The 25,864-nt window shown below is 45.2% G+C and overlaps 1 protein-coding gene across 4 annotated transcripts in view; it reads right to left on the minus strand.

Annotated features, from left to right (window-relative positions):
* PCSK6 (proprotein convertase subtilisin/kexin type 6) overlaps nucleotides 1-25,864 on the minus strand; it is a 1,413,069-nt gene that overhangs the window by 41,078 nt on the left and 1,346,127 nt on the right. For all 4 annotated transcript variants that reach the window (XM_085644552.1, XM_085644551.1, XM_085644550.1 and 1 more), the window contains 2 exons: nucleotides 10,552-10,655; nucleotides 9,885-10,014 (listed from right to left, as the gene is read on the minus strand). In XM_085644552.1, the coding sequence (XP_085500678.1) occupies nucleotides 9,885-10,014; nucleotides 10,552-10,655 (234 nt within the window). The remainder of the gene's footprint in view (nucleotides 1-9,884; nucleotides 10,015-10,551; nucleotides 10,656-25,864) is intronic.

The following is a 25,864-nucleotide window of genomic DNA, read 5'->3' on the forward strand; positions in this document are numbered from 1 at the left end:
GCTAAAATTGAGGTTTGCAGGGGATTCTGGGTAAGGAAACGTTGGGGGATCCACGCAAGCCATATCTCCCTGGAAGCCCCCGGGTGTCTAGTTTTCAGAAATGTATGGGTTTGGTAGGTTTCCCTAGATGGCCGCCGAGCACCGGGCCAAAAACCCTGGTGACCCCCTTGCAAAACTAGGTGGTTTTGAGATAGGCAATTTTGATGTCACCTCACTACGTTTTGGGCCCTTGCCTGTCGCGGGTACTTGGGCCTCCCACACAAGTGAGGCACCATTTTTCCCGGCAGACCAAGGGGAATACTGGGAGGTGGGAAATTTGAGTGAGCCCGGTGATGCCACAACTTTCCCACACAAAAATGTGTGAAAAAAGTGATTTTTTCAGCTAAAATTGAGGTTTGCAGGGGATTCTGGGTGAGGAAACGTTGGGGGATCCAGGCAAGCCATACCTCCCTGGAAGCCCCCGGGTGTCTAGTTTTCAGAAATGTATGGGTTTGGTAGGTTTCCCTAGATGGCTTCATAGCACCGGGCCAAAAACCCAAGTGACCCCCCTTGCAAAACCAGGTGGTTTTATGATAGGCAATTTTGATGTTGCCTCACTACGTTTTGCGCCGTTTCCTGTCGCGGGCACTAGGCCGGCCTACACAAGTGAGGTACCGTTTTTCTCGTAAGACTTTGGGGAACGCGGGGTGGGTGGAAATTTGTGGATCCACACAGATTCCGGAACTTTCCACCACAGAAATGTGGGGATAATGTGTTTTTTTTGACAATTTTTTAGGTTTGCAAGGGATTCTGGGTAACAGACCCTGGTGGGAGGCAGTCAAGTCACCCCATCCTGGATTCCCCTGGGTGTCTAGTTTTCAAAAATGTATAGGTTTGCTAGGTTCCCCAAGGTGCCCGCAGAGCTAGGGATCAAAAAGTACAGCTAGTCATTTTGCCAAAAAAGGGTCATTTTTCACTGCGAAATTGAGGTGTGACCACGTTGCGTTTTGCGCCGTTTCCTGTCGCGGGCACTAGGCCGACCCACACAAGTGAGGTACCGTTTTTCTCGTAAGACTTTGGGGAACGCGGGGTGGGTGGAAATTTGTGGATCCACACAGATTCCGGAACTTTCCACTACAGAAATGTGGGGAAAATGTGTTTTTTTTTACAATTTTTTAGGTTTGCAAGGGATTCTGGGTAACAGACCCTGGTGGGAGGAAGTCAAGTCACCCCATCCTGGATTCCCCTGGGTGTCTAGTTTTCAAAAATGTATAGGTTTGCTAGGTTTCCCAAGGTGCCCGCAGAGCTAGGGTTCAAAAAGTACAGCTAGTCATTTTGCCAAAAAGGGTCATTTTTCACTGCGAAATTGAGGTGTGACCACGTTGCGTTTTGTGCCGTTTCCTGTCGCGGGCACTAGGCCGACCCACACAAGTGAGGTACCGTTTTTCTCGTAAGACTTTGGGGAACGCGGGGTGGGTGGAAATTTGTGGATCCACACAGATTCCGGAACTTTCCATGACAGAAATGTGGGGAAAATGTGTTTTTTTTGACAATGTTTTAGGTTTGCAAGGGATTCTGGGTAACAGACCCTGGTGGGAGGCAGTCAAGTCACCCCATCCTGGATTCCCCTGGTTGTCTAGTTTTCAAAAATGTATAGGTTTGCTAGGTTTCCCAAGGTGCCCGCAGAGCTAGAGTTCAAAAACTACAGCTAGACATTTTGCCAAAAAAAAGCGCCGTTTCCTGTCGTGGGCACTAGGCCGACCCACACAAGTGAGGTACAATTTTTATCGGGAGACTTAGGGTAATTAAGATTTGTAAAGGAACTGTTATTATCTATTGACTTTCAATGCATTTCTGCCTTCCAAATGAAAGACATTGTGTAAAAAATAAGTCATTCTAAAAAATGACTGATCATTCTCATGCTAGTATGAGTATTCCCAATTTCAGAAATGTGCAAATATCTACTGTTTCTAAATTCTATATTTTGTTCCCATTTCAGAAATACATGGGTGTCATTCATACCTATTTTTCCATGTACACATTTTTACATAATAATTACTATATACCCGGTACATAATAAAAAACCATTGCAAGTTGCTGCTCAGTTTTTGGCTCTGGGCTCGTCGGGTTCTTGGTGAACCTACAAGTCCTATATATCTCCACAACCAGTAATGTCCAGCGGATGCAACGGTATATTGCTTTCAAAGAGCTGTCATAATTAGAAGAAGTTACAGGTGAAAACGTTGACACAAAAGGCTGTTTTTTTCAACTAACTTTCAATTTATCCTATATTTAACTGTTTGTTTCTATAAAAAAACCTTGATGGATCTACACAAATGACCCCTTGCTGAATTCAGAATTTTGTCTTCTTCTCGAAAATGTATAGCTTTCCAGGATCCATTGCTTTTGTACCCATTTCTGCCATTAACTGGAAGGAGGTCAAAAGCACAAAAAATAGCAAAAATAGGCTATGTCCCAGAAAAATGTCAAAACTGTGTAAAAAATGTTGGGTTTCTGACAAAAGTCTGGTATCCCCGAAAAGCTGGGAAAATGGTGATTTCAACCCCACAAACCCTTTTTTGATAACATTTGCAGGGAAAAACCCACATGCTTTCATTTGCAGCCCGTTTTTCCAATTTTTCCGAAAAAAAACAAAATTTTGCTGTATTTTGGCTAATTTCTGTGACCCCTCCAGGGGAATCCAAAAACCCTGAGTACCTTTTGAATCCCCATGATGTTGGAAGAAAAGGACGCAAATTTGGCGTGGATACCTAATGTGGTCAAAACGTTACAGGGGCCTAAGCGCGCACTACCCTAAATAGCCAAAAAAAGGCTTGGCACAGGAGGGGGAAAAGGCCTGGCAGCGAAGGGGTTAAAGACTTAATGCATAATAGGCAGCTCTTATCTTTTCAGGAAACCCAATCTAAATATAATGTACCTGTTGCGTCTTTCTCTAAGTTTGACTCTGTGAGATTGATTTTAGCTCAACAGCTTTCTCTTCTCTCTGAGACTTCCTCCTCTTCATCTGACCCTCCTTCACAAGCATTACCTACATCCCTTTCTGTCCTGGCCTCTCATATATATAAATACCTCTAATTTTCTCTCCCCATTCATCCGAAAAGCAAAATTTAACTTTTATGGGAAAAGGATTTACAACATAGTCTTTCTATACACACATGGAACTCCATTTGGGCTCGGATACACCAAACAATCAATCAATCATTTGTAGAGCGCACTACATACTTGCGAGGGTCTCAAGGTGCTGGGGGGGGGGGGCGCTACTGGTTAAACAGCCAGGTCTTGAGTAGCCTCCTGAAGGTCAGCAGGTCTTGGGTCTGTCGTAAGCTCAGTGGGAGGGTGTTCCAGGTCTTGGCGGCGAGGTGGGAGAAGGATCTCCCGCTGGTGGTTGTTTTTCGGATGCGAGGGACGGCGGCAAGTGCGAGGTCGGCCGAGCGGAGCTGGTGGTTGGGAATGTAGAAGGAAAGTCATGCAGATGCGTTTTGGATGCGTTGCAGTCGTTTGATGAGCTTGGTCGGGGTTCCCACGTAGAGGGCATTTCTGTAGTCGAGTCTGCTGCTGAGGGCCTGGGTGACTGTTCTTCTTGCGTCTGTCTGGATCCACCTGTAGATCTTGCGGAGCATGCGGAGGGTGTTGAAGCAGGAGGAGGAGACGGCGTTGACTTGCTTGGTCATGGAGAGCGTTGAGTCGAGGATGATTCCCAGGTTGCGTGCGTGGTCGGTTGGTGTCGGGGCTTCCTCCAGTGCCATCGGCCACCAGGAGTCGGCCCAGGCTGAAGGGTTGGAGCTGAGAATGAGGACCTCCGTCTTGTCCGTGTTGTTAACTTCAGTCGGCTGATCTTCATCCAGTCGGCGACGGCCTTCATTCTTTCGTGGAGGTTGGATTTGGCGGTGATGGGGTCCTTGGTGAGGGAGAGGATCAGTTGAGTGTCGTCGGCGTAGGAGATTATGTTGAGGTTGTGCTGTCGGGCGACGTGTGCGAGCGGGGCCATGTAGATGTTGAACAGTGTCAGGCTGAGGGAAGATCCCTTGGGTACGCTGCAGATGATCTCGGAGGCTTCGGATCGGAATGGGGGAGGCGGACGCTCTGGGTTCTGCCGGAGAGGATGGAGGTGGTCTATTCCAGAGCCTTGTCTCGGATCCCTACGGCGTGGAGGTGTGCGCGTAGTGTGCGGTGGGAGACGGTGTTGAAGACGGCGGAGAGGTCCAGGATGAGGGCCACCGTCTCACCGTTGTCCAGCAGGGTTCTGATGTCGTCGGTGGCGGCGATGAGGGCAGTCTCGGTGCTGTCCTACCACACTTCATGCAATGCCAGTACCACTCAAACTCTATTATTTTTATCAGAGATTATTTTTAACCCCATTAGCTGTTTCCAAATTCAGCTCTGACCTATCTTCTAACTGTTGGTCCTGTAAGAATACTCCTGGCCAATGTTCCCGCTAATTATTTTCCTCTGTGTGCGGCAGAGTAAGGTCTCTGTGCGCTGCAGCCAAGGCTATGTGCACCAAGAACCTGACCACGCGTGTAGTCCAGGGCTTTGAGTGGGATGAAAAAACTCGGGGATCTTTCAAAGGGGCATAACCGATGCCATTAAGGGTGTGGCTTAAAAGCAATTAAGCTAAAAATATGTGCATCGCATAGTGTGCCACCTGACTGATATTTTGCTGCTTCTGTCATTGCATCCAGATATATAATACAAGTAACATTACACCGACAAGAAGCCAAGACTATTGGCTTTGTCAATGGTTGTGTTTTTGCATCAAGTTGTATATAATATTGAAAATGCTTCTGCTCTTGTGGTTGAGGTTGTGGCATAATGCTCGAGCTGTTGTCTTATGAGATGGGTTTTGAGTCTAGGGTCAGCTTGTGTGATTCTGGACAAATCAATTAATCTCCCCATGCATACAAAAAAAATATATAATAATAAATCATGTAAAGCGCTCCAATACTTTTAGGTTGAGTTCGCACTATATAAAAACTTGCTACATTTCTTTTCTAAACGCGGGGTAGAAACCATAACAGATGGAGAAAGAATAAGGAAAATAGAGGAAAAGAGAAAGGGAGGGCAGAAAGGAAGAATGAAATATAGGAAATATGAAAAGAAGGAAGAAACCTCGACAAGAAGGAGAGGTCAATAAAAGGATGGATACAAAGGTGAAAGGTTTGAAAGATGGAAGAGTAAAGTTATATTTGCATGGGTGGGTGCACGTAAGAATGGATTGAAGGATGAATGTTTGAATAGATGGATGAAAACCTGGATTGAAGGGTGAAAGGATGGGTGATTGATAAAAGGTGGGTGAAATAATGGGTGGGTGGATGGATGGATGGATGGGTGGTTGGATAGATGGAAGGATGGATGGAATAGTAAAGGAAGGATGGATGGATGGATTAAATGAAAAGACGGATGGGAGCATGAATAGATAGGGGAAATGGATGCTGGATGAAAGGCTTAAAGGGTGGAGAGATTAATAGATAGGAGGGATGAACGGACCTCTTCTAGGGAGGACAGGCCTTACTAGCTTCACTCTCCTGATGGCATTTGAGGTACCAATCGAATTGGGGAGGGGGGGGGGGATTTTAGTTTGCTTTTTGGCTATCCCTGTGTCCCCACAATATGTCTTCGACAACAGCTAAAGGCTGTCTATAGGCCAGACCTGGAAAGGCCTGGCTAGGGAAAGGTTTAACGTTAGTGACCCCTAAGCCCAGGGGCATGAGGGGCCCACAGCTATCTCTCTTTTACTACCAGATGACGGTTCCAGGAGTTCTCTTACCTCCTTGCAGAACGGTGCCCATGGGGCACATTCTTCTTGAAGTTAAACCCTACAAAATGGAATTCCTTCCCCTGCTTTCCAAAAAACTTTACCTTTTGTTCAAGAATGGCTTATAGCTATCTTTTGCCATGTCTTTGCTGCATGTCTTTTCTCAATAGAGAGAGGCAGCGGGCTAATTGTGGGGATTTGTGAAAGTATTCCTGTTAATCACAGCGCCTGTCATGCACTGCAATTAACATAAATATTTTCACAATGGCCCACAATCAGCACCCAGCTGCACTGTATCTAGAAAAGAAACGAAGCAAGTCCGAAAGCACGATGTGTAAACACACGTCATGCTTTTGGACTTGATGCATGTCTTTTCTCAATAGAGAGAGGCTGCGGGCTGATTGTGGGCATTTGTGAAAGTATTCCTGTTAATTGCAGCGCATGACGGGCGCTGTGATTAACAGGAATCCTTTCACTAAGGCCTCAGGCAACCCGGCAATTGCTGCTTGTCGGCGCTCGCGTTTTAAAAGCGGGCGGCGGCGCGAACCTGTGCGTGCTTCACACGGTACCCTGCGCGCTCGGTGCCTTACTGGGAACACTGACTGTAACCTGCTGTAACCTATGTACCCTGCTTGTTGTAAAGCTCTCTGATGCCTTCAGGCCATGTCCACGCTATATAAAATTGCAAAAATAAAATAAAAAAATGGACTATCGAAATTTAGTACGATCCTGTCCGTCCCCTCCCTGGGGTTCAGCTTGCATTAGTGAGGCTGTCTGCTGGTCCCCTTTTCAGGTTGTGTGTTATGTTTTTGTGAATCGCTTTTGTACTCAAAGCCCGGGTAAAACAAGCATTGGCATAGCCAATAGGTCTCGCTTTTGGGACCTTATAAGTGTTTAGCCATGCAACAGTTGCATAACTAAATACTTATAAGGTCCCAAAAGAGAGACTTATTGGCAATGCTAATGCTTGTTTCTGTTTATTACTGCTCTGTAGTAAAGGTGGCGCACGGGTGCCACCATTACTACATAGAAGTAATAAACAGGAGAAAAAAAACTGGCTCACGAAGAACATCATAGCGGCCGCGAAAGTGAAAGTGATCGTGATCAAACATCAAAGTGAGGCGCGTGCGCCCGCGCACATGCACTGTAGCTCTAGGCTACAGTGGTAGCACTTTTTTGAGCCCTCACAAAAAGTCTCGCCAGACCAGTGCATGCGCTGGGTCAGGCGAGACCTAAAAAGAGTGAATAGGACACTCATTCACTGACTGGTGAATCTATTCCCTATGATGACTGGTGAATCTATTCCCTGAGAACAATACATACAAAGCAGGGATATGTATGACACAGCTCCTGGTTCAGTGAATTAATTTTTTTAAACGGCTGTTTATTTTTAAGTACGGATTTTCATGCTCACGCTACTCACGTTTCCAACAGCTTTGCCATCTCACTAATGTTTGCATAAATATCAAAGTGCTTCTCCAGTAATAAAATACTATAATTGTATTATTGAATGAAGGATGTCTTGTTATCTTTGGCAAAATTATAATCTAAATTACAGGATATTTTATTGGATTACAGGGAACAATGCACTTTCCTCTCTTCTCTGATCCCCGATCACGCAGCCCACACAAGGAGAGAGATGCACTATCATTTAATGGCAAGAACTACTTTGGCTAACACAAACCATTTTATTTTTGTTCACAAATCTGTTTTTCCTTGCTTCTTAACTTGAATTTCTAAACAACAAACATGAATTTGTAATATCCAACGATTCACAAATTCAAAAAATCCAACTTACAGGTGTGAATGGCTCAGTTTAGGAGCGCATGGAATTCACAGCAGGTGACCTTGCACTCGAAATAAATTTGATTATGCGCAATACTATCACACGATGGGGTAACCCCCTTTCCACTCTGGGAAGGGGAATGGAAAATTCCAATAATGTTTGGTGGAGCCATTGGCCGAACGCACCGTCATTTCCCTCTGCACCATGGTTTGCTGTGTGCAAATGTGACTGCAGAAATTGCTCTTATAGGTCGCAATTGCATAATACCAAACCTGTTGTCAAGTCACACAAGGTCGTAAATGTTTGGACGTGTGGATTGACTCATTTTTATGGGGGTCCAGTGTATTCTTATATTTTACCCGAATATAATCCCTTTCTTGTGCAGGTAACACGTTTTCTAAACATTCAAGAATGGCTTACAGCTATCTTTTGCCATGTCTTTTCTCAATAGAGAGAGGCAGCGGGCTGATTGTGGGCATTAGTGAAAGGATTCCTGTTAATACAGCGCCAGTTATGGGCTGCAATTAACAGGAATCCTTTCCCAAATGCCCACTATCATCCCTCAGCCTCTCTATTGAGAAAAGACATGCATCAAGTCCAAAAGCATGACGTGTGCTTTACACGTCGTGCTTTTGGACTTGCTGCATTTGTGAAAGGATCACGGCTGCGGGCTAATTGTGGGCCTTTGTGAAAGGATTCCTGTTAATTGCAGCACTGTCATGCGCTGCAGTTAACATAAATATTTTCCCAATGGCCCACAATCAGCACCCAGCTGTGCTGTATTTAGAAAAGAAATGAAGCAAGTCCGAAAGCACGATGTGTAAAGTACACGTCATGCTTTTGGACTTGATGCATGTCTTTTCTCAATAGAGAGAGGCTGCGGGCTGATTGTGGGTATTTGTGAAAGGATTGGTGTTAATTGCAGCGTATGACGGGCGCTGTGATTAACAGGAATCCTTTCACAAAGGCCTCGGGCAACCCAGGAATGGCTGTTTTTCGCCGCTCGCTTTTTAAATGCGGGCGGCAGCGCAAACTTGTGCGCGCTTCACACGGTACACTGCGCGCTCGGTGCCCTAAAGGTGTGCGGGCGCGCTGGCGCGTGCCTTACTGGTTACTCTGCTCCTGGCACATATATCCATTCCTTTTTTCTCTGTCCCAATATTTCTATTTTTTGGACAAAGGTATGCAAGTCAATTACCTCTATTTGCTCCACTAATTTTCCCTTCGATATTCACATATTTTTGGGTAGTAACTAAATACGTTGGTATGGTGCTAGTAAACTAGGCTCATTAGTAGATTTGTCCATTGCTATTGCTCTTCAGGTTATAACTTCTAATTGGAAGGACGCTTCCAAAGTCTCCTTTTCTGCCTGGTGGAATCTTCTATGTCATCATCACAGGCTCGATAGAGCTTCTGTAACCACATTGCAGCAGCTTATTCGTAAAGAGGCCTTCTGGTCTCCTCTCACTAATTATATTTCTTCCTCTGCATTGCATGCCAAGGACAGTAACTATGTTTTTCAGCCGCCGTGAGTGCTGCGCTTATTCCTTTTTTATAATGTTCATATCTTATAGATAGTATATTGCTATTTACATTCTGTATTATTTGTCATTGGAACGTTTTACTAGATTATATGATTGGATTGCTGCTGATACCTTTCATCTTTTATCTCCTTTCCTCCTTTCCTTTTCATTTTCCTTTCTCGTCTTTTCTTCTCTTTCTCTTACCTCCTCCTTTCTTTCTTTCACCCCTTCTCTAATCTTTAAAATTCAAAAGCAAAAATGCTAATTTATTATGGTACTCTTTGATTTTATTTCACTCTTAACATTGGTTTTTAATCCTGACAATGTATGATGTATTACGTTTTTCACCATTTGCTTTCCATTTATATTCTTTGCTATCCTCTGTATTTGTATTTTATGCTCTTTATTATAATTTTGTACCCTGGTTTCTTTATCTGTTTCAATAAAGCTTTCTAAACACAAGAAAGAATAGTAACTATATACTAACCTATATACGCATACCGTCACAAAATGTTGGTAGTCAATATGGCCCTATTTCTGCAACATGATATTTTTGTGATGGATATTCTTGACAAACCCTACCTGCAGGGCCCACTGCAGAGGGGCTTGCAGCATATTTATTAACCAACTAAGCTATTGCATGTGCTTTTAATATATTGACTCAAAAGAAAACTTAGACACATCCAACTTCAAATGTCAAATTCATGGCTGATTTGTAAATTTCAGCACCTGTGAATTCACTTAGAGATTTAATTTTACATTAATATACATTTAAACCTCCCCAGTGAAAGCAGAAGTATTATTCAAGAGGCTGACCCACCTTCTGCAGGCTTTGTGAGGCAGACCTGGCACTTCTTCAGGGTAAAAGCCCTCGCTGCAAGCAGGAACACATTTCCACTCGTGTAGGTGGAAGTCCTTGGCACACTGGATGCAGTCTTCCTTGCCAGGCCCTTGGGGTAAATTTAGTATCATTGTAAACATGCATTTTACACAGCTTGACAAGAAACACCAGACGGAACAACTACATTCTTACGACCTAGCGAAGGAGGACACCTGAGGTTTTGAAGCGGATGTCGGCTCAAGGCTGAAAGGGTTGAAGAAACAAGCTGTTTTAAATGCAAAGATAGGAAGTACTGGGCAGGTGACTGCTGGCAACGCAGCCCGCCCATTTCTCTGCATGCTACAGCGCAATAGTTTCCGGGCATTGCCTGGTGAGTGAGTAAGGTATCAGTTTGCAGAGATAACAATCCAATTAGAGCTACCCGCACTGCATGCTGACACAATCGCCTGCAATTCTGGCTCTGCAAATGTGAGGTCCTATTTTCCTATTTAGAAGTCGGTCCACACTGTATTTTAAGGCAGTCCCAGATGCTTGCAGCCTTTTGTTGGCACAACAGCTTCTTTTGGAGAGCAGTCTTGAAATGCATAATGTGCAAGGGGCATGCATATTTTCAATAGCATGAGGTTACTACTTTTGTTTCACTTACCTACACATGTATGACAGGTAGCGTGGCACATTTCACATCCCATGGATGCTACGCTGAAGAAAGTCCCCTGCTCACACTCAGGCATGCACGAGGACCCTGAAAGACTGTAAAAACAATAAGTATTACAGAAACAGAGCATGGCATTTAGACAGGTAGTTGGAAGGCAGAACTGAGATTCTAGCAATGGTTGCTATCACTATTACTGTCATGATGCTTTCAGTGCTTTAAATGGGCCGGTACTGTCTGGTACGGAGTACCGGCACTTTTTTTTTTGAGAGTGAGAGTACCTGCACTTCTCAAGAGTGATGTAATACTTTTAATTGGAGAGTACCGGCACATCTCAGAAACAAACTCTTCTGCTATCCTTACTTGTGGCATCCAGACAACAAAAAGCAACATAAAGCAGGTGTGTGGAAAATCCCACTCAGAAGGAGATTTGGCTGACTCAGAGAGATAAAGCAGGCACTGACGCAGCAGCACGTCGGAGCACTTTGTTCTTAAAGAAAACCTTACAAGGTAAGTGATCATATCAGAGAAAAAAATAATTTACAAAAGATCAATTGTTTTTCATTGAGTCCCTTAATTACGTCCTTGGGGAAGGGTAGATGGTGTGTACTTCCTCCTTCAGGTTATTTTTGCACACAGATTCCACTCCTTAGATTTATCAATGTCTCCCCTTAAGTTTTTTAATGCACTTTTGAACAGACCTCGGTAACTATTTTTAGGTCTAGCCTGGAGATTATATGTTACCAATACTTTAAAAAGTGTGCATATAGCTAGTAGCACTAAAAGAGTGGGCTACGGGTCGGCTGAATTCAGCCACTGGCTTTCATGGGTTATTCATGGGTTGCCATTGCTTGCATGGGCTGTCCATTGTTATGTATTTTTGTGCGCTTATAATTTTGAGCAGAATGTGTTTTCACACTTGATTGATTATACATGTATACATTAATATAATAATGTTGTCTTTGAAACACATTCTTTATAATGTCTAGAAGTGCGTTTTTCCACCCCTGGTTAACTAGGCCTCAATTTGGGCCTGAACGTCATTTTGCCCAAAATAGAAGTCACCCTGGCCTTGTCACGGATGTCTTCTCGCCTCCCCTCTGCAATCTCACTGCCTGTTGGTTCTGCAACTCTTGGCCAAGTAGATTATTTGTTTATTTCCATTGCTATTGTTCATGCTGCATTTGATTAATTTTCCCCGGCCCAGTCATAAAACTGCAACTATTTCTTCAAGGTCTTTCTGCTAGATCACTAAGCCTATTCATTAATATAACCGACTATTGCTCATATATCTAGTTTGTTCTAGCATCTCTGGATAACATTAGCATAGAAGGGGAAGAATAATCATTCATGTAATGGGATAATGTTAGATCTTAAGGCAATATGATGTTAAATTTTACTGTCCTCTGGCTGATGAACTGATGCATTTTCCAACACCACAGTAATTCTGCAGTTTTGTTAATTTCATATGCAAAAATAATGTATAAAAACCCTTAAGTTTCTCAGTTATGCTGCGCACTTGGGACTTTGTTGGTTTGTCCTACTCACTGGGAGCCTTTATGGCTCTGATTCTGTACCACCTTGAATTTTGTAATAAAGCTCTTTATCTATTCTGCTGATTTAGAACTCAGTTATTGAGTGGGCCCATTTATTTAATTGACTGTATTTCTGATATTTTGATGTATTGGAAGGTGCCTTAATGCAGGAACACATTGCCTCATGAAACTGATGTTTAACACCACCTCCGATCCAGTGAATTAATGGCATTCTGACTGAGTTAAATTTCGATGTGTCGTGCACCCACATATTAGGTAGCACAAGATGGTTGCACGTTAAAGAGCATCTCCTTTCTGCTTTAGAAATTTCCTTTCTGCCCAGTCCTTAGTTTTAATGGATTTTTTAGTTTGGATCTTGATTTTACCAAGTATCTGCGCATTTGTTTTTCGGATTCAGTCAATGAAGAGCCTGAAGTGGTTGAAATTGACTCAGAGAACAGTGAACCACCAGCTGCTAAAATACTAGCAAGAGACCGGGGCGTGGCCTGCCGAGCTGCGGAATGGCCGCTCTGTGAGTGAGCTCCCAATACTGCTTTTATCCTAACATCAGGAGAGCTAATGCCGAGCTAAACATCCACCCACAACAGCGGAATACCTAAGTAGTTGATCGCTGTGACTCACATCTGTGTGCTACGATCTGGAGCCAAGTTGTGCACTCTACAAAGAGGAGGCTGGAACGTGAGCACATCCGGCTACAGCGAGGGCGGGCAGACCTTGTAATCGAACCCGCGGCGGCTGGCGTGGAGTAGGCCTCGGCCGAGGTAATTGCGAGGAGCTCCCTTCTCACTGGTAGCCCCGGAGGCGGTACCAGATCCCGCAGCGGAGCTGTGCTGCCCTGATGTGTGCCCTGCTATGCGCGACCCAGACTCTGAAGGTGAGGTGCGGTGGCCAATGGGTGGTGCGGTGCCCCTTGAACTGAAGGCGCCATCTTGTAGCCAGGCCGCGCAGGGGCTCTGCGTGGTGATCTTTGGCAGCGTGCACTGGGTCAGTGATTGGATCCTATCTGTCCACGGGCGACAATACCCACTAACGCCTCCAAGGGACCTCAATCAATGTGCGCCTTGAAACTGGTTGCGCTACACGCACTGTCTTGAACCTGTGGGCCTGGGCCCCACGTGGCGGCCATTTTGCGAGGAGGGCCTTGTGGTGGAGAGCCTGGCGGCAGTGCCAAAAACATGCAGATTGCGATGGACGCTCAAGGTGACCCCTCTTGGTGCCACTGAGGTCAAATCGATTGGAAATCTGCCGAGGAGCAGTCTTCATTATGAGTGTGTGCCGATCTTTATGGGTGCATCCACTTGCTGGTCGTGGTGTTGGTGGACCGCCTATGTTTCCCTGTGTACATTGACCCATGTGTACTCGGCAAGGGCTGCAGCGTGTGAGAGAGAGGACCGTGGGTGCGTGGCCTGCGCCGCAACGGGCTGAGAGACCCTGGTTTTGTGACTGGTGACATTGACACGAGACATGGGGAAACAGGATGTAAAGTAGCCAAAGCTAAACTTCGACCAGCGGAGGACGACCAGACTTGCGGAATCGGACCCCGAGGCCGGCGCGGAGAAACCTACGGAGCAGCAGACGGAGGATCGTGGGGAAGACCTCTGCACACTGATGCTTGAAATGCGTTCAAGTCTGTGTAATATTGACACCAAGCTTGACGCGCTCACTACCCAACTGGATGCCATCAAGACCCAGGTAGGGACCCACGAACATAGACGTGACATACTTGCAAATAAAACTTCCGACTTTCACAAATTTCAAGTGGAAACGAAGGAACAACTTTTGCAGATGGACAGAGTGCTGGGGCTGATCCACGCTAAAAATGAAGATTTGGAGGCGAGGTCTTGCCGCAACAACTTGCATATTACAGGAATACCGGAGACCACGGCTATTTTCAAGATGGAGACCTATGTGTCGGATTTACTTTGGGAGCTGTTTGACACTGACCTCTCCGCTGTCTTTGCGGTCGAGAGAGCGCATCTTGCTTTGGGCCCTAAACCTCCGGTTGGAGCTCTGCCCCGGCCCATCCTGGCCCGGATCTTAAATTACCAGGACCGCGACCTGATTCTTCATCTGGCATGTGAGAAAGGGAAAATCACACACAAAGGTAACCAAATTTCCTTTTACCCAGACTTCACACCAGCGGTGCAGACGGCGAGGCGCAAATTCCTGCCTGCAAAGCGACTCCTGCTACAGGCCCAGGTCCCCTACTCATTGTTGTATCTAGCCAAGCTTAAGGTTACATATAACGGGTCTACACACTTCTTTACAGATGCTAAATCCGCCCTCAAATTTTCAAAACACGTCGGCAGTAGGCAGTCCAAACATGGCTCCAGGTCGGCGAACTCGGCAGAGACCCAGCTAAGTGACAATGATTGACAGCTCTCCTGTTATGCCATATTCCATGTTCTGGTTGTTTAGTGGTGTGGTTGATGTTGGGGGACCCTTGTGGGTTCTTTTCTTTGCTGGCTCCTGACTGCTACATCACGAGTCCCCATGTTAAGTTTCTTCCTTTTGGCTTGCTTCCCCCGGGCTGGGTGTGAGTGGTCTACCTCGTCGGAGGCCTGCTTGGAGGACTGAGAGGACCATACGGCATGCCAAAAAGAGTTGAGGCACACCAGATTGGACAGAGTTATATGATCTGTCTAGACCCCAGCCAGGTCCTAATGCTATGCGGATGGTCTATTTGAACTTTTCTCCTGTTATTGGCTTAGCTCTCTGCAGTATCTTGGCCACCCTGTTTTTTGCAGGGGAGCACGCCAACAGTCCTGCACCCCTATGGGAGGATTCCCTTGTGCTCAGTGTTTCTTTATGTTTTCATGGGAGGGTTATCTACAACCTGATTGGGGTGTTGGAGTGGGTGGGGTGTTGGGGGGTGGGGGATGGGGGTTGTTGTTATGTTTTTAGCCAGTATGACTCTTTGCTGCTTGTTTGGCTGCACCGGGAGATCTAAGATTAAGCTGCACTGCCCTTGTGCCACTGCTTTCTTACACCAGTTTGAATTTTTTAACATGGAACATTCGGGGATTGAATGATGGATTGAATGATGGTAGAAAGTCCAGGATTGTGTATGCCTACCTGTTGAGACATAATGTAGACGTATGTGTACTGCAGGAGGCCCATCTTAACGTCGAGCCTTCCCCCAGGCTGAAGCATAACCGATGGACCCACGTGTGCTCCTCCATATATTCCAACTACTCCCTTGGAGCGGCGGTGTTGATCAGGCGGGGCTTGAATTGGAGGGAAGGGGAACTGCACAGGGACCCGGAGGGCAGGTTCTTTATCATCCTGGGCACATTGGGTGGGGCGATAGTCACGTTATACGGCCCTAATGTGGATCCCCTAGCTTCTTTCATGTCATCTGGGCTAGAGTTAGGGCGACCGGCTGCAACACTATTATTTGAAGGGGGAGGGGGATTTTAAAGCATTCTTGGATGATAACTTGGACAGGAGGTGGGCAACCCGGGCCCTGTACCCTTCGGCTAGCGCAGCCCTGAACGCCATAATTTCAGATGGAGATTTAGTCGACATCTGGCGATGTAGGCACCCTGCAATTAGTGAGGGTACCTGTATTTTTGAGCATCATGGTGCCTGGTCCAGATTTGATTTCTGGCTGGTGTAGCCACTTGGACCAAGGGGGTATCTCATTTCCCTAGGTCCCTGTCGGATCATGCCGTATGTCTTTTGCAATTGGTGCTCCCCGAATTCCCCCCACGCCTGTTCACTTGGCGGTTACCACAACATCCACTCTTAGATGAGGCTTTTAAGGGAGAAATTTAAAAATGGTCATTAGGGGTCAGTGTATTGCTCACCAAGCTGGGGTGTATAGGTCATTCGAGGTTCGCTTGCCTCCTTGGAGACTCAAATCAGAGGACTAGAAACACAATATTTTTATAAGCGAGGACTCTGCCACGTTAGCCCTTTGAAAGGCCAGACTGCTCGACTTTGAGGAGGAAGCGCAGCGTGTGATTAAATTCCTTGGGAAATATGCCGAGGCGCAATGATATGGAGAGGGTGATAGGCCTGGAAGGACATTGGCGAGTATGATCCACGATCCACTGCTTACATTCCCGAACTAACTAGCATGGAGCTGCCATTAGGGGACAGGCGGGTATCCTGGATGAACTCTCCTCGTTCTATTCTAGATTCTATACTGCTACCCAAAAGACATGCCCGGAGGGCATGCAGTCCTTCCTCGATTACCTAGAGCTACTCTGGTTCAGCCAAAGGCACAGAGATTATATGGACTTCCCGTTCACTGTAGAAGATGTTTCTTAGATCATCAAAAGTTTACCTTTAGACAAAGCCCCCGGGTCTGATGGCCTCACCACCACCTACTATAAAGCCTACGTGGAAGAACTAGCACCACATTTGATAGCGCTATATGAGGAAGCTTAAACTACTGGTATTTTACCACCAACCATGCTTGAGGCGATAATAATCACTTTGTTGAAACCCGGGAAGCCTGAGACTGAACTTGACTCATATAGGCCATTGTCATTAATAAATGTGGATGTTAAAATTCTGGCCAAATTGATAGCCAATAGGCTGCAGCCCCGACTTCCCCTGATTGCTCGACCCGATCAATCGGGATTCATTCCCGGGCGGTCTACCTCCCATAACCTCAGTACTGTATTTTCGGTACTACACAACCTTCATCCAGACGTACAAGCCGTTGCGGTTTTTCTTGACGCTACCAAAGTGTTCGATACGCTCAATGGCCGTATTTGTTCGCTATTCTTGGTCACATGGGGTTTAGCCTGCTTTTTATTAATCTTATTTATCTGTTATTTACTAATCCAACTGCTCGGAGCCTTTCCCTATTTTGCGGGGCACAAGGCAGGGATGTCCTCTGTCTCCTCTGCTTTTAGCGATTGCGATGGAGTCCCTAGCTCCGCGTATCAGACAGCACCACACGGCCAGGGGGATTGGGTTTAGTACCAAAAGCCTTCTCATCTCGTTATATGCTGACAATGTCACATTATACATCACTGACCCCGCGGTAAACCTGGACCCCCTTCTGAGAGACGCTTTTCACGGCAAGGATTGATATCGACTGAACTTTCACGTTGAAGGCTCTTCCTACGACGACAGCCTGGCAAGTTCAAGCCGGTTTCCGCATACATCAGGGTTTGTCCCGGAAGAGGTATGTCTTTAATTTAATTGACACGGAGTCCCATTGGCCCGTACGCATCGTACAAGCGTACACGGATTGGCTGTTTGCATACGGCGTTTGTTGCCGAGTTTAAAGAAAAGGGATACTTTGTTGCAGCTTCGGCGGCATCGCGCACGTTCGTGTATGCCAATTTCACACAGGGTTCCCAGCGCGTCGATCTGACTATCAGCGACGCGCACGCTTTGGGAAGTTCAACAGAGCTTTGGTCCTCAGCGTGATCGCATATGTTGAAGTCCTGGCATTGATCGTTCGGATAAGGCAAGATAACGATTGCATGGGGCTTAATCTGTGCGTCAATATGCTGTTCAGCGACGCGCACGCTTGATTTCAATTGCCTGCTCGTCTGTGATTATTCAGCGATGCGCACGCTATCACATATTTGAATTAGAGCTCACTTTATCACAATTGCCTGCTCGTCTGGGGTTATTCAGCGACGCGCACGCTAACATATTTGGGGATGAGAGATCAAGCACTTCACAGCGATACGCACGCTCTTGTTCAAATTAGAACATTGAGGTTTCATTAATGTGTGATATCATTTGAGTATTGGTCTATGTTCATACAGCTTCATGTTGCTTGTCATGATTTAATAGGCAATTATTACTCTAGCATTTTTTTTTCTCTCCTCTTCTTCTCTAATGGGGGTTGAAATGTTGTGGTGATTTATATACAGTTACATAGTGTGGAATATTTAAGTTCTGTATTCGTGTTGCAGTGTACGCTGTCATAGGGTATCGTAGTTAACATGTCTAATGTTCAACAGATCACTCAAATTACTCAACCACCTCCATTTCTCAGCAAACCAGGTTCCCCTGAGATTATTTGGTCACAATGGTTCAGGTTGTTTCAAAACCATTTAGTTGCTATTGATGCTGTAGGTTATTCTCCTGACATAAAATTTGCTATTCTTTTTGGGTGTTTGGGCCAAGCCGCACAAAGAATTTTTGACAGTAATGTACCTATTCCTCCACCAGCATCTCATGCAGGGGATGGTCAGTGGAATGTGTACCTTGAAGCAGTGGCCAGGTTAAAAAAGCAGTTTTCTGACGAACCTAATATAATGTTGGAGAGACATAATTTTTATAGCAGGAAACAGAAAGAGGAAGAAAAAGTAGAGGAATATATATCCGCACTCAGAGTGTTGTCTGTTACTTGTGACTTTGGGCCGTTGTCTGACAATTATATCAGAGATCAATTCGTTTTCAACTGCGCTTCCAGAAAAATTAAGCAAAGGATTCTAGGGTGTAAGAATCCAACACTGACAGAAGTTATTGATCTGGCTCTAAGCATAGAACCTTCGACTATTTCCAGCAAAGTTATTGAGGGTGCAAAGAGCAGTGTCAACATGGTTTCAACCCCTGAGTCAGAAAAGGACAACACATTGTGCGCAGTGAATGTGAGGAACAGACCTCAAAGAAGCTTTCAAAGGAGACAACCATTGGTTTGTTATAGGTGTGGGTCGAAAAATCATATCGGCAATGCTCCTAATTGCCCAGCCGTCAACAAAAGATGCGTGATATGTAAGAAAATTGGACATTTTCAAGGGGTGTGTAGGAATGTTAGGAAACCGTTCAATGTGAACTATGTTGATTCTGACGTTGATAACTGTACTGATTCCTTGAACAACATTGTGGTGACATTGGATTGTGATGACCATACAAATCGTATAAAGGGGCCCCTATGCTCTGCTGTAGTTGATAATGTTCCCTTACAGGTGATGGCTGATTCCGGTTCCCCGATTACAATATTGAGGGATTCAACTTTTTATGAGTTATGGAACGAAAAAAATGATTTATGGAAGTCTGATGTTAACCCTAAAGCATTTGGGGAAAAAGATATTAATATGCTAGGATATTTTCCAGGTTTAGTGCAGTGTCTAGGTAGACAGACTATGACTAAGATATATGTTGCTGAGAAAGGAAAAAATATAATCGGTTGGAAAGATCTTGCTCGCATGGGCTTGTATCTGGTTCCTGGGGACGATGATCCGATTAAAGTAGGGGAGCTACCAGTATGTAGCGTTGATTGTGACAGTGTAAATGTTACATCCAGTTTTACGAATGAGATCATCACTGAGTTCAAATCAGTTTTCAGCAGTTCAGTGGGGTCAGTGAAAGGTTTTGAACACCGCATTAGTTTGATTCCTGGAGCTCAACCGGTTTGTTAGAGAGTACGCTCAGTTCCGTTAAGTGTGAGAAAAGAATTGAGAGAGTCGTTAAAGTCTTTATGCGACCAGGGTATTATTCAATCAACCGATTCTTCACAATGGGTCGCTCCCATTGTAGTCGCACAAAAAAAAAATGGCGAGGTTAGGCTCTGTGCGGACTTGCGCGCACTTAATAAGAACATTATAATAGACTGTCATCCATTGCCTAAAATCCACGAATTACTCGCAAATCTGGGTGGGGCTGAATGGTTTTCCCTGATCGATTTGAGATCAGCTTACCACCAGGTTCCTTTATCCAAAGAGTCCCAAGAATTGACTACTTTTATTACACCGTTTGGTGCCTTCAAATTTTTGCTTCTTCCTTTTGGCTTGGCGTCGGCGGGAAGCGTTTTCCAGAAATTGATGGATACGCTTTTTAACGGTATCAGCGGGGTACAAGCGTACCTTGATGATATTTTGATTTTTGCTAAATCATTTGAAGAGCACAACACTATTTTGAAAAGAGTTTTGTCAATTCTATCGTCAAGGAACATGACTGTCCGTTCGGATAAGTGTAAATTAGCGGTGCAAGAACTGGAATACTTGGGCCATACGGTTTCAAGGTTAGGAATCAGACCCAAATTTTCGGTGATCAGAGCCATTACAGACGCAAAACATCCATCTGATAAGGACTCGTTGCGATAATTTTTGGGTCTGGCTGAGTATTTCGCCAGATTTGTACCTGCATATGCCCAAATGGTAGAACCTTTGAGGTTGCTATTAAGAAAGGGCTCTAGCTTTAATTGGTCCCCGGAACTTGAAAGGGTTTTCAATAACGTAAAGAAAATGATTATTTCTGCACAAACCTTATGTGTGTTTAGAGATGATTGCATGTCAATAATAACAGTAGACGCGAGTCTCTCTGGTCTAGGTGCAGTGCTCATGCAAAGGGTTAACGGCCAGGAACAAACAGTGGCTTTTGCATCAAGATCACTCAAATCGTTTGAACAGCAATATAGTACCATAGAAAGAGAGGCTCTAGCATGTGTGTGGGCCGTGCAAAAATTTAAAATGTACATATGGGGACGTGAATTTGAACTTGTCATCGATCACAAGCCACTTCTGTATATATTTGAGAAAGTCAATTCAGCTTCTATGTCCGCAAGGTTGATGCGGTTAGTTTCCCGTTTGCAGGAATACCACTTTGTTGTAAAGTACATTCAGGGTGGAAAGAATTTCCGCGCTGATTGTCTGTCCAGATTATCAATGACCAAGGATGACGACGATGAGTCTGAACCGGATGATGTTGAATGCGTCACAGTTGTAGACGCAATTTCCGAGTTTTGGTCGTTTTTTTCGGAAGATGAGTGGAATTCCGCGGGCCGGGAGGATGGAGTTCTTCAAAATGTAATGGAATATTCTACTAGAAATTGGCCTAACTCTAGATGCCTCAATGGTGAACTTAGAATCTTCGGCAAAATAGCTGAGGAACATTCGGTGGAGAACGGGATTGTTCCTAGAGGGGACAAATTTGTTCCCCCGATGAGTTTGCGACCGCTAATTATAAACAAGGCTCATCAGGGGCATCTTGGGGTGACCAAGACTATTATGAGGATAAAACAACATTATTGGTGGCCTTCTCTGGACAGCCAGGTAAGGAAATCGGTAAATGATTGTCCTGAGTGTCTTTTGTCAGATAAGCACTGGCAAACACTTAAGGTTCCACTTCATCCTACGGAGTTTCAACACTCGTCTTGGGAAAAAAGTAGGGATTGATTTTTCGGGACCTTATTCGATTTTGGATCAAGAGGACAAGTACATTGTTCTCCTAATTGATTACCATTCAAAGTGGATGTATTGCGAGTTCGTAAACTCACCGGACACCGATTGCATTTTTGAATAAAAATTTTCTTGTGGAGGGCTCTCCTAAAGAAATAGTTACAGACAATGGTACTCATTTTGTGTCTGAGAAAATGTGCTCATTTTAAAAAAAATCTTGACATTAAGCAATTGAAGGTAGCATTATATTCACCTTCATCGAATGGTTTGGTGGAGAGAGGCAATAAAATAATCAAAGAAGGGATTCAGACTGCCTTGTCAGCAAAGATTAATGTGAAGGAGTTCATCAGACAGAAAGTCTGGAATTATAACACCTCCCCTCATTGCACCACTGGGGTTTCCCCCTTTACTTTGTTAAGAGGCAGGGAAGTACATTCCACGTTGTTGCCAACTTGGCTCCAAAGTATGGCTGGGGTGAAAAAGGTTGATTTAGATGAAATTCGAAAAAGGGTAAATGTGAGACAAGAACAAATGAAATCTAATTTTGATAAAAAGAGCGGGTTTTGTGAGGATGTCCTAGTTGGGGATTGGGTTCTTATTAAGAAACCAAAGTGTGTGAGGAAGAGTGAGTCTATCTATTATGAACCAGTACAAGTTATGAAAGTTAGTAGAGGGGCTGCGATTATTGATTGAAAAGGCTGGTGGAGTAAAAGACATTTGGCAAAAGTGTCTACACGTCAAGTTGAGATTATGCAGGGCAAGTGTGGAAGAGATGAGGAGGATCTCCATTGGAGTCACTGGTTGGAATCTTCTGGTGGGGTTATGGAATCTACTAGTAGGGTAGTGAACCAATCCACATCGGTTGCAACCTGTTCTATACCTTCTAGGGTTTTTCCACGCTCTTCTCGAGGGCGTACGATTAAAGCACCGGCTAGGTTTAATTCATTTATTAGGTACTAAGAAAAAATATATTGTGTTTTATATTTTTATTTTTTTATTTTTTATTTTATTTGTTTTTGTTTTGGTTCATTTTTATAAGGGGAAAGGTGATTTGGTGGCGGCTTGCGCCGGGTACTGTCATGGTGTTATGTGATATGCATCGCGCGGCAAGCGCGCGATGCATCGGTCACATGGTGCGGTCCTCGCGCGTCCGACTGTATGGGGTTCTCTATGTATTGTTTCAAAGATGTGTTCTGTGCGACTCGGTTGAGACGAGTCAGTTACTGTTTGGATCTTGACTGATAAGGGATACTCCGTGTCATGGGTGGAGTACTATCATTAAACTTCCTTTTACAATCCACCTGTCTTCGCATGGATTAATTCAGCTTACCTCAGCGTGCCATTACCTGGTTGGAGGAGAAGGTCGCATTGTGGGCTAGACTCCCGTTTTCCCTGGCAGGGAAAATCTCCCTAGCTAAAATGGTAGTACTGCCGAAATGTCTTTATTTATTTGCTAACATCCCGATCCCCCTCACACATGCCTTTTTTAAGTCCCTCAGATCACTGATGGTTTCACTGGTATGGGCGGGCGGGCTGTCTCGAGTATCCTGGGATTTGCTGACACTTCCCCTGAGCCAAGGTGGAATAGATGCCCCGGATATGCAACTCTACGCCTGGTGTGCTCAGGCTCAATTCCTCCACCACTGGGTACACCCAACACCTTTCCAACCTCATGTAGCCGTGGAGACTGACGCGGTGGCACCTGTTCCGCTCTGTGTGGTGCTGTACCAACCTTACCACTAACCACGGAGATGGTAAAGACACCACGGAGACCCTACGCTGGGCGTGGGAGGAACTGTGGAAGAGGGCGGGCGCTCCCATATTATATGCCCATTCTATACCATGAGCACATAATCCTATGCTACCTAATATAAAGGACAGAATCGGCAAAACAATAGCACAAAAGTTGAACCTCCGCACCTCCGCAGACCTATACCCAGGGAACACATAAGCTTCGGCCCGCTTGTTGCTCACTGCATGACAGCTTCCCGGAACCCCCGCCATCTCTTTCAGCATTAGAAAATCTGTTGAACTTCCCTTCGCCCCGTAAACTTGTCACACGACTCTATACACACATGCAAAACATGGCGCCTTTGGTGAAGCCTAGGGCATTACAGGGGTGGAACAATGAGCTCCCCGTTCCACTCACTGAGGTCCATTGGTCGTATTGCTGCCGCCAGCTCACTGAGTTATCCCCCAATTACAGGCTTCGCCTAATACACTTCAAGTTCCTCCATGGATTTTACAGGACACCTATAGGCCTGCACCGTATGGGGTTGAGGGACAATGAAAGCTGTTGGCCTTGTGAGTTTACTCCTGCATCTTTTCTACATATGGCCAGGGATTGTCCGAGTCTAACACCATTCTGGTCCACAGTCTTCACACTGAGCAATCAGATCATTGGCGCACCTGTGAACCCCACTCCCCATCTGGGCTTGCTGAGCTATGTTAAAGACACACCCATTAAGATACGTAAACTGTATGCATTACTTCTCCTGTTTGCCAAGCTCCAAGTTGCCATGCATTGGGGGAGGAAGAGGGTGCCTTCCATTAATTTATTATTATTATTATTTATAAATTTATAAAGCGCCTGGTGACCCGGAGGCATCCCCGCGCTATAGAGCTGTGATGGGTAGAGACATCACGTATGGTCACTGCCAACTAACCACATTCTGGGAATAATGCCCCCACCTCCAGACCCAGAGACATTTCGGAACCATTCATGAATTGGGCCTGGGCGAGGCAGGGTTCAGATGGGGATGCCTCGATGAATACGGGGTCGATGTGATGGGCCGGTGTGAAATGTTGTTGCTGTCTTCCTTTACAGTTAACCCATCTGCTGTGCATACAATACGAGGTGATGCACTGGATTTGTGGCCATGTTCCCCATATGTTTATTTCTTGTTTGGTATCGCAATGTGGTGATCATTTACGTATTTTCTTGTTTATTATTAGTGGGATGGGTACATATTGTACAACACTTGTAATGTTCCGACTGTGGAGCTTTACTCCTTAACAGGAATTGCTAGCATGCTGGCTAGTTGTTTACTGTGTTTCTATATTTTGGGGAAAATGCCAATAAAAAGAATTTAAAAAAAATAATACTAGCAAGAGACAAAATAGAAAGTAATATTCACCTGAATAGGGGTATCTAGCATCTGTATCTGAGGAAGAAAAGAAGAGTCAGGTACTGAGGCCTACAGCCTTATAAACGGATGCCAATTTTTTTTTAAGTGAATGAGAAGAATTTGGGGAGGTCGTTCCAGGATTTGGTGGCTTGGCAGGAAATGGATTGACTTCCTGTTCTGCTTCTGTAGATGCGGGTAGTGTGTGTGTGTGTGAGTGAAAGTGATGCTGAGTGAAGGTGTCTGGTGGGTTGGGGGAAGTGAAACCGGTGAGTGAGGTATGCAGATCATATGTTGTGTAGTGGTTTGAATGCACGTGTAAGAAGTTTGAACCGGTAGTGCTTCGAAGTGGGGAGCCACACCCCAGTGGAGTAGTGTGGTGTGGGATCCGCACAGAAGGTCGAGGATGAGTCTGATGATGTTTTGTATGGTTTAAAGTCTGTGAAGCAGATGGGTTGGGATGCCAGTGTAGAGTACATTGCCATAGTCCAATCTGCATGTGATTGGGGCCTGCGTGATGATACATCTGGTGTCCATTGGGAGTCACTTGAAGATTTTACTTAACATGCGGAGGATGTGGAAGCAAGATGTGGGGATGGTGTTGACATGGTAAGGTTGGTGTCCAAGATGAGGCCTAGGTTCCTAGCATGGTCAGTTGGGAATGATGTGGGTCCAAGATTGAGGGGCCACCAAGTGGAGTCCAAAGTTGAGCTCTTATTCCTGAAAATCAGCACTTCAGTTTTGTCGGTGTTGAGCTTGAGGTAGTTTTCTTTCATTCAACCGGCCACCCTGGTCATGCATTGTTTGAAGTTTGTCTTGGTGGGGACGGTGTCGTCTGAGAGGGAGATGATGTAAATTCCATGGGATCTAATGATATTTGCGAGATAAGTCATGTATATGTTAAAAAGTTTGGGGCTGAGTGATTATCATTGTGGAACTCTGCAGAGGAGGTCTTTGGGTTATGATGTGAACGATGAGAGCTTGACTTATTTTGTTCTTCCAGAGAAGGAAGCTATTCATTTGAGTGCTGGTCCTTGTATACCCGCTGTGTGTATCCTGGTGATGAGTGTGTGGTGGGAGACAGTGGTGAAAGTGGTGGAAAGGTCAAGGAGAATGAGGGTGACAGTTTGTCCACAGTAGAAGATGGTGCGTATATCGTCTATGGCAGCTATGAGGGCTGTTTTGATGCTGTGGTTGTTTCAGAATCCTGACTGAGAGTCGTTCAGGAGTTTGTGATGTTCTAGGTGGTCTGAGAGTTGTCTAGTTATGGTTTTCTCGATGACTTTGGCTGGGAAGTGGAGCAGCAAGATGGGTAGATAGTTGCTGAGTATTTCAGAGTTTAGTGAGGGTTTTTTGAGGAAGGCAGTGATTTCGGCATGTTTCCAGCTATGTGGGAAGGAGGCTGTTTTCTGGGAGGTGTTGATGATGGAAATGAGTGCAGCGCTGATAGTGGCTCTTCCCAGGTTGTAGATATGGTGGGGGCAGGAGTCTGTGGGATCTCCTGAATGGACTGTCTTCATTATTGGAG

The sequence above is a fragment of the Triturus cristatus genome, chromosome 3_1 (genome assembly GCF_964204655.1).
Source record: "Triturus cristatus chromosome 3_1, aTriCri1.1, whole genome shotgun sequence".
Lineage (NCBI taxonomy): Eukaryota > Metazoa > Chordata > Amphibia > Caudata > Salamandridae > Triturus > Triturus cristatus.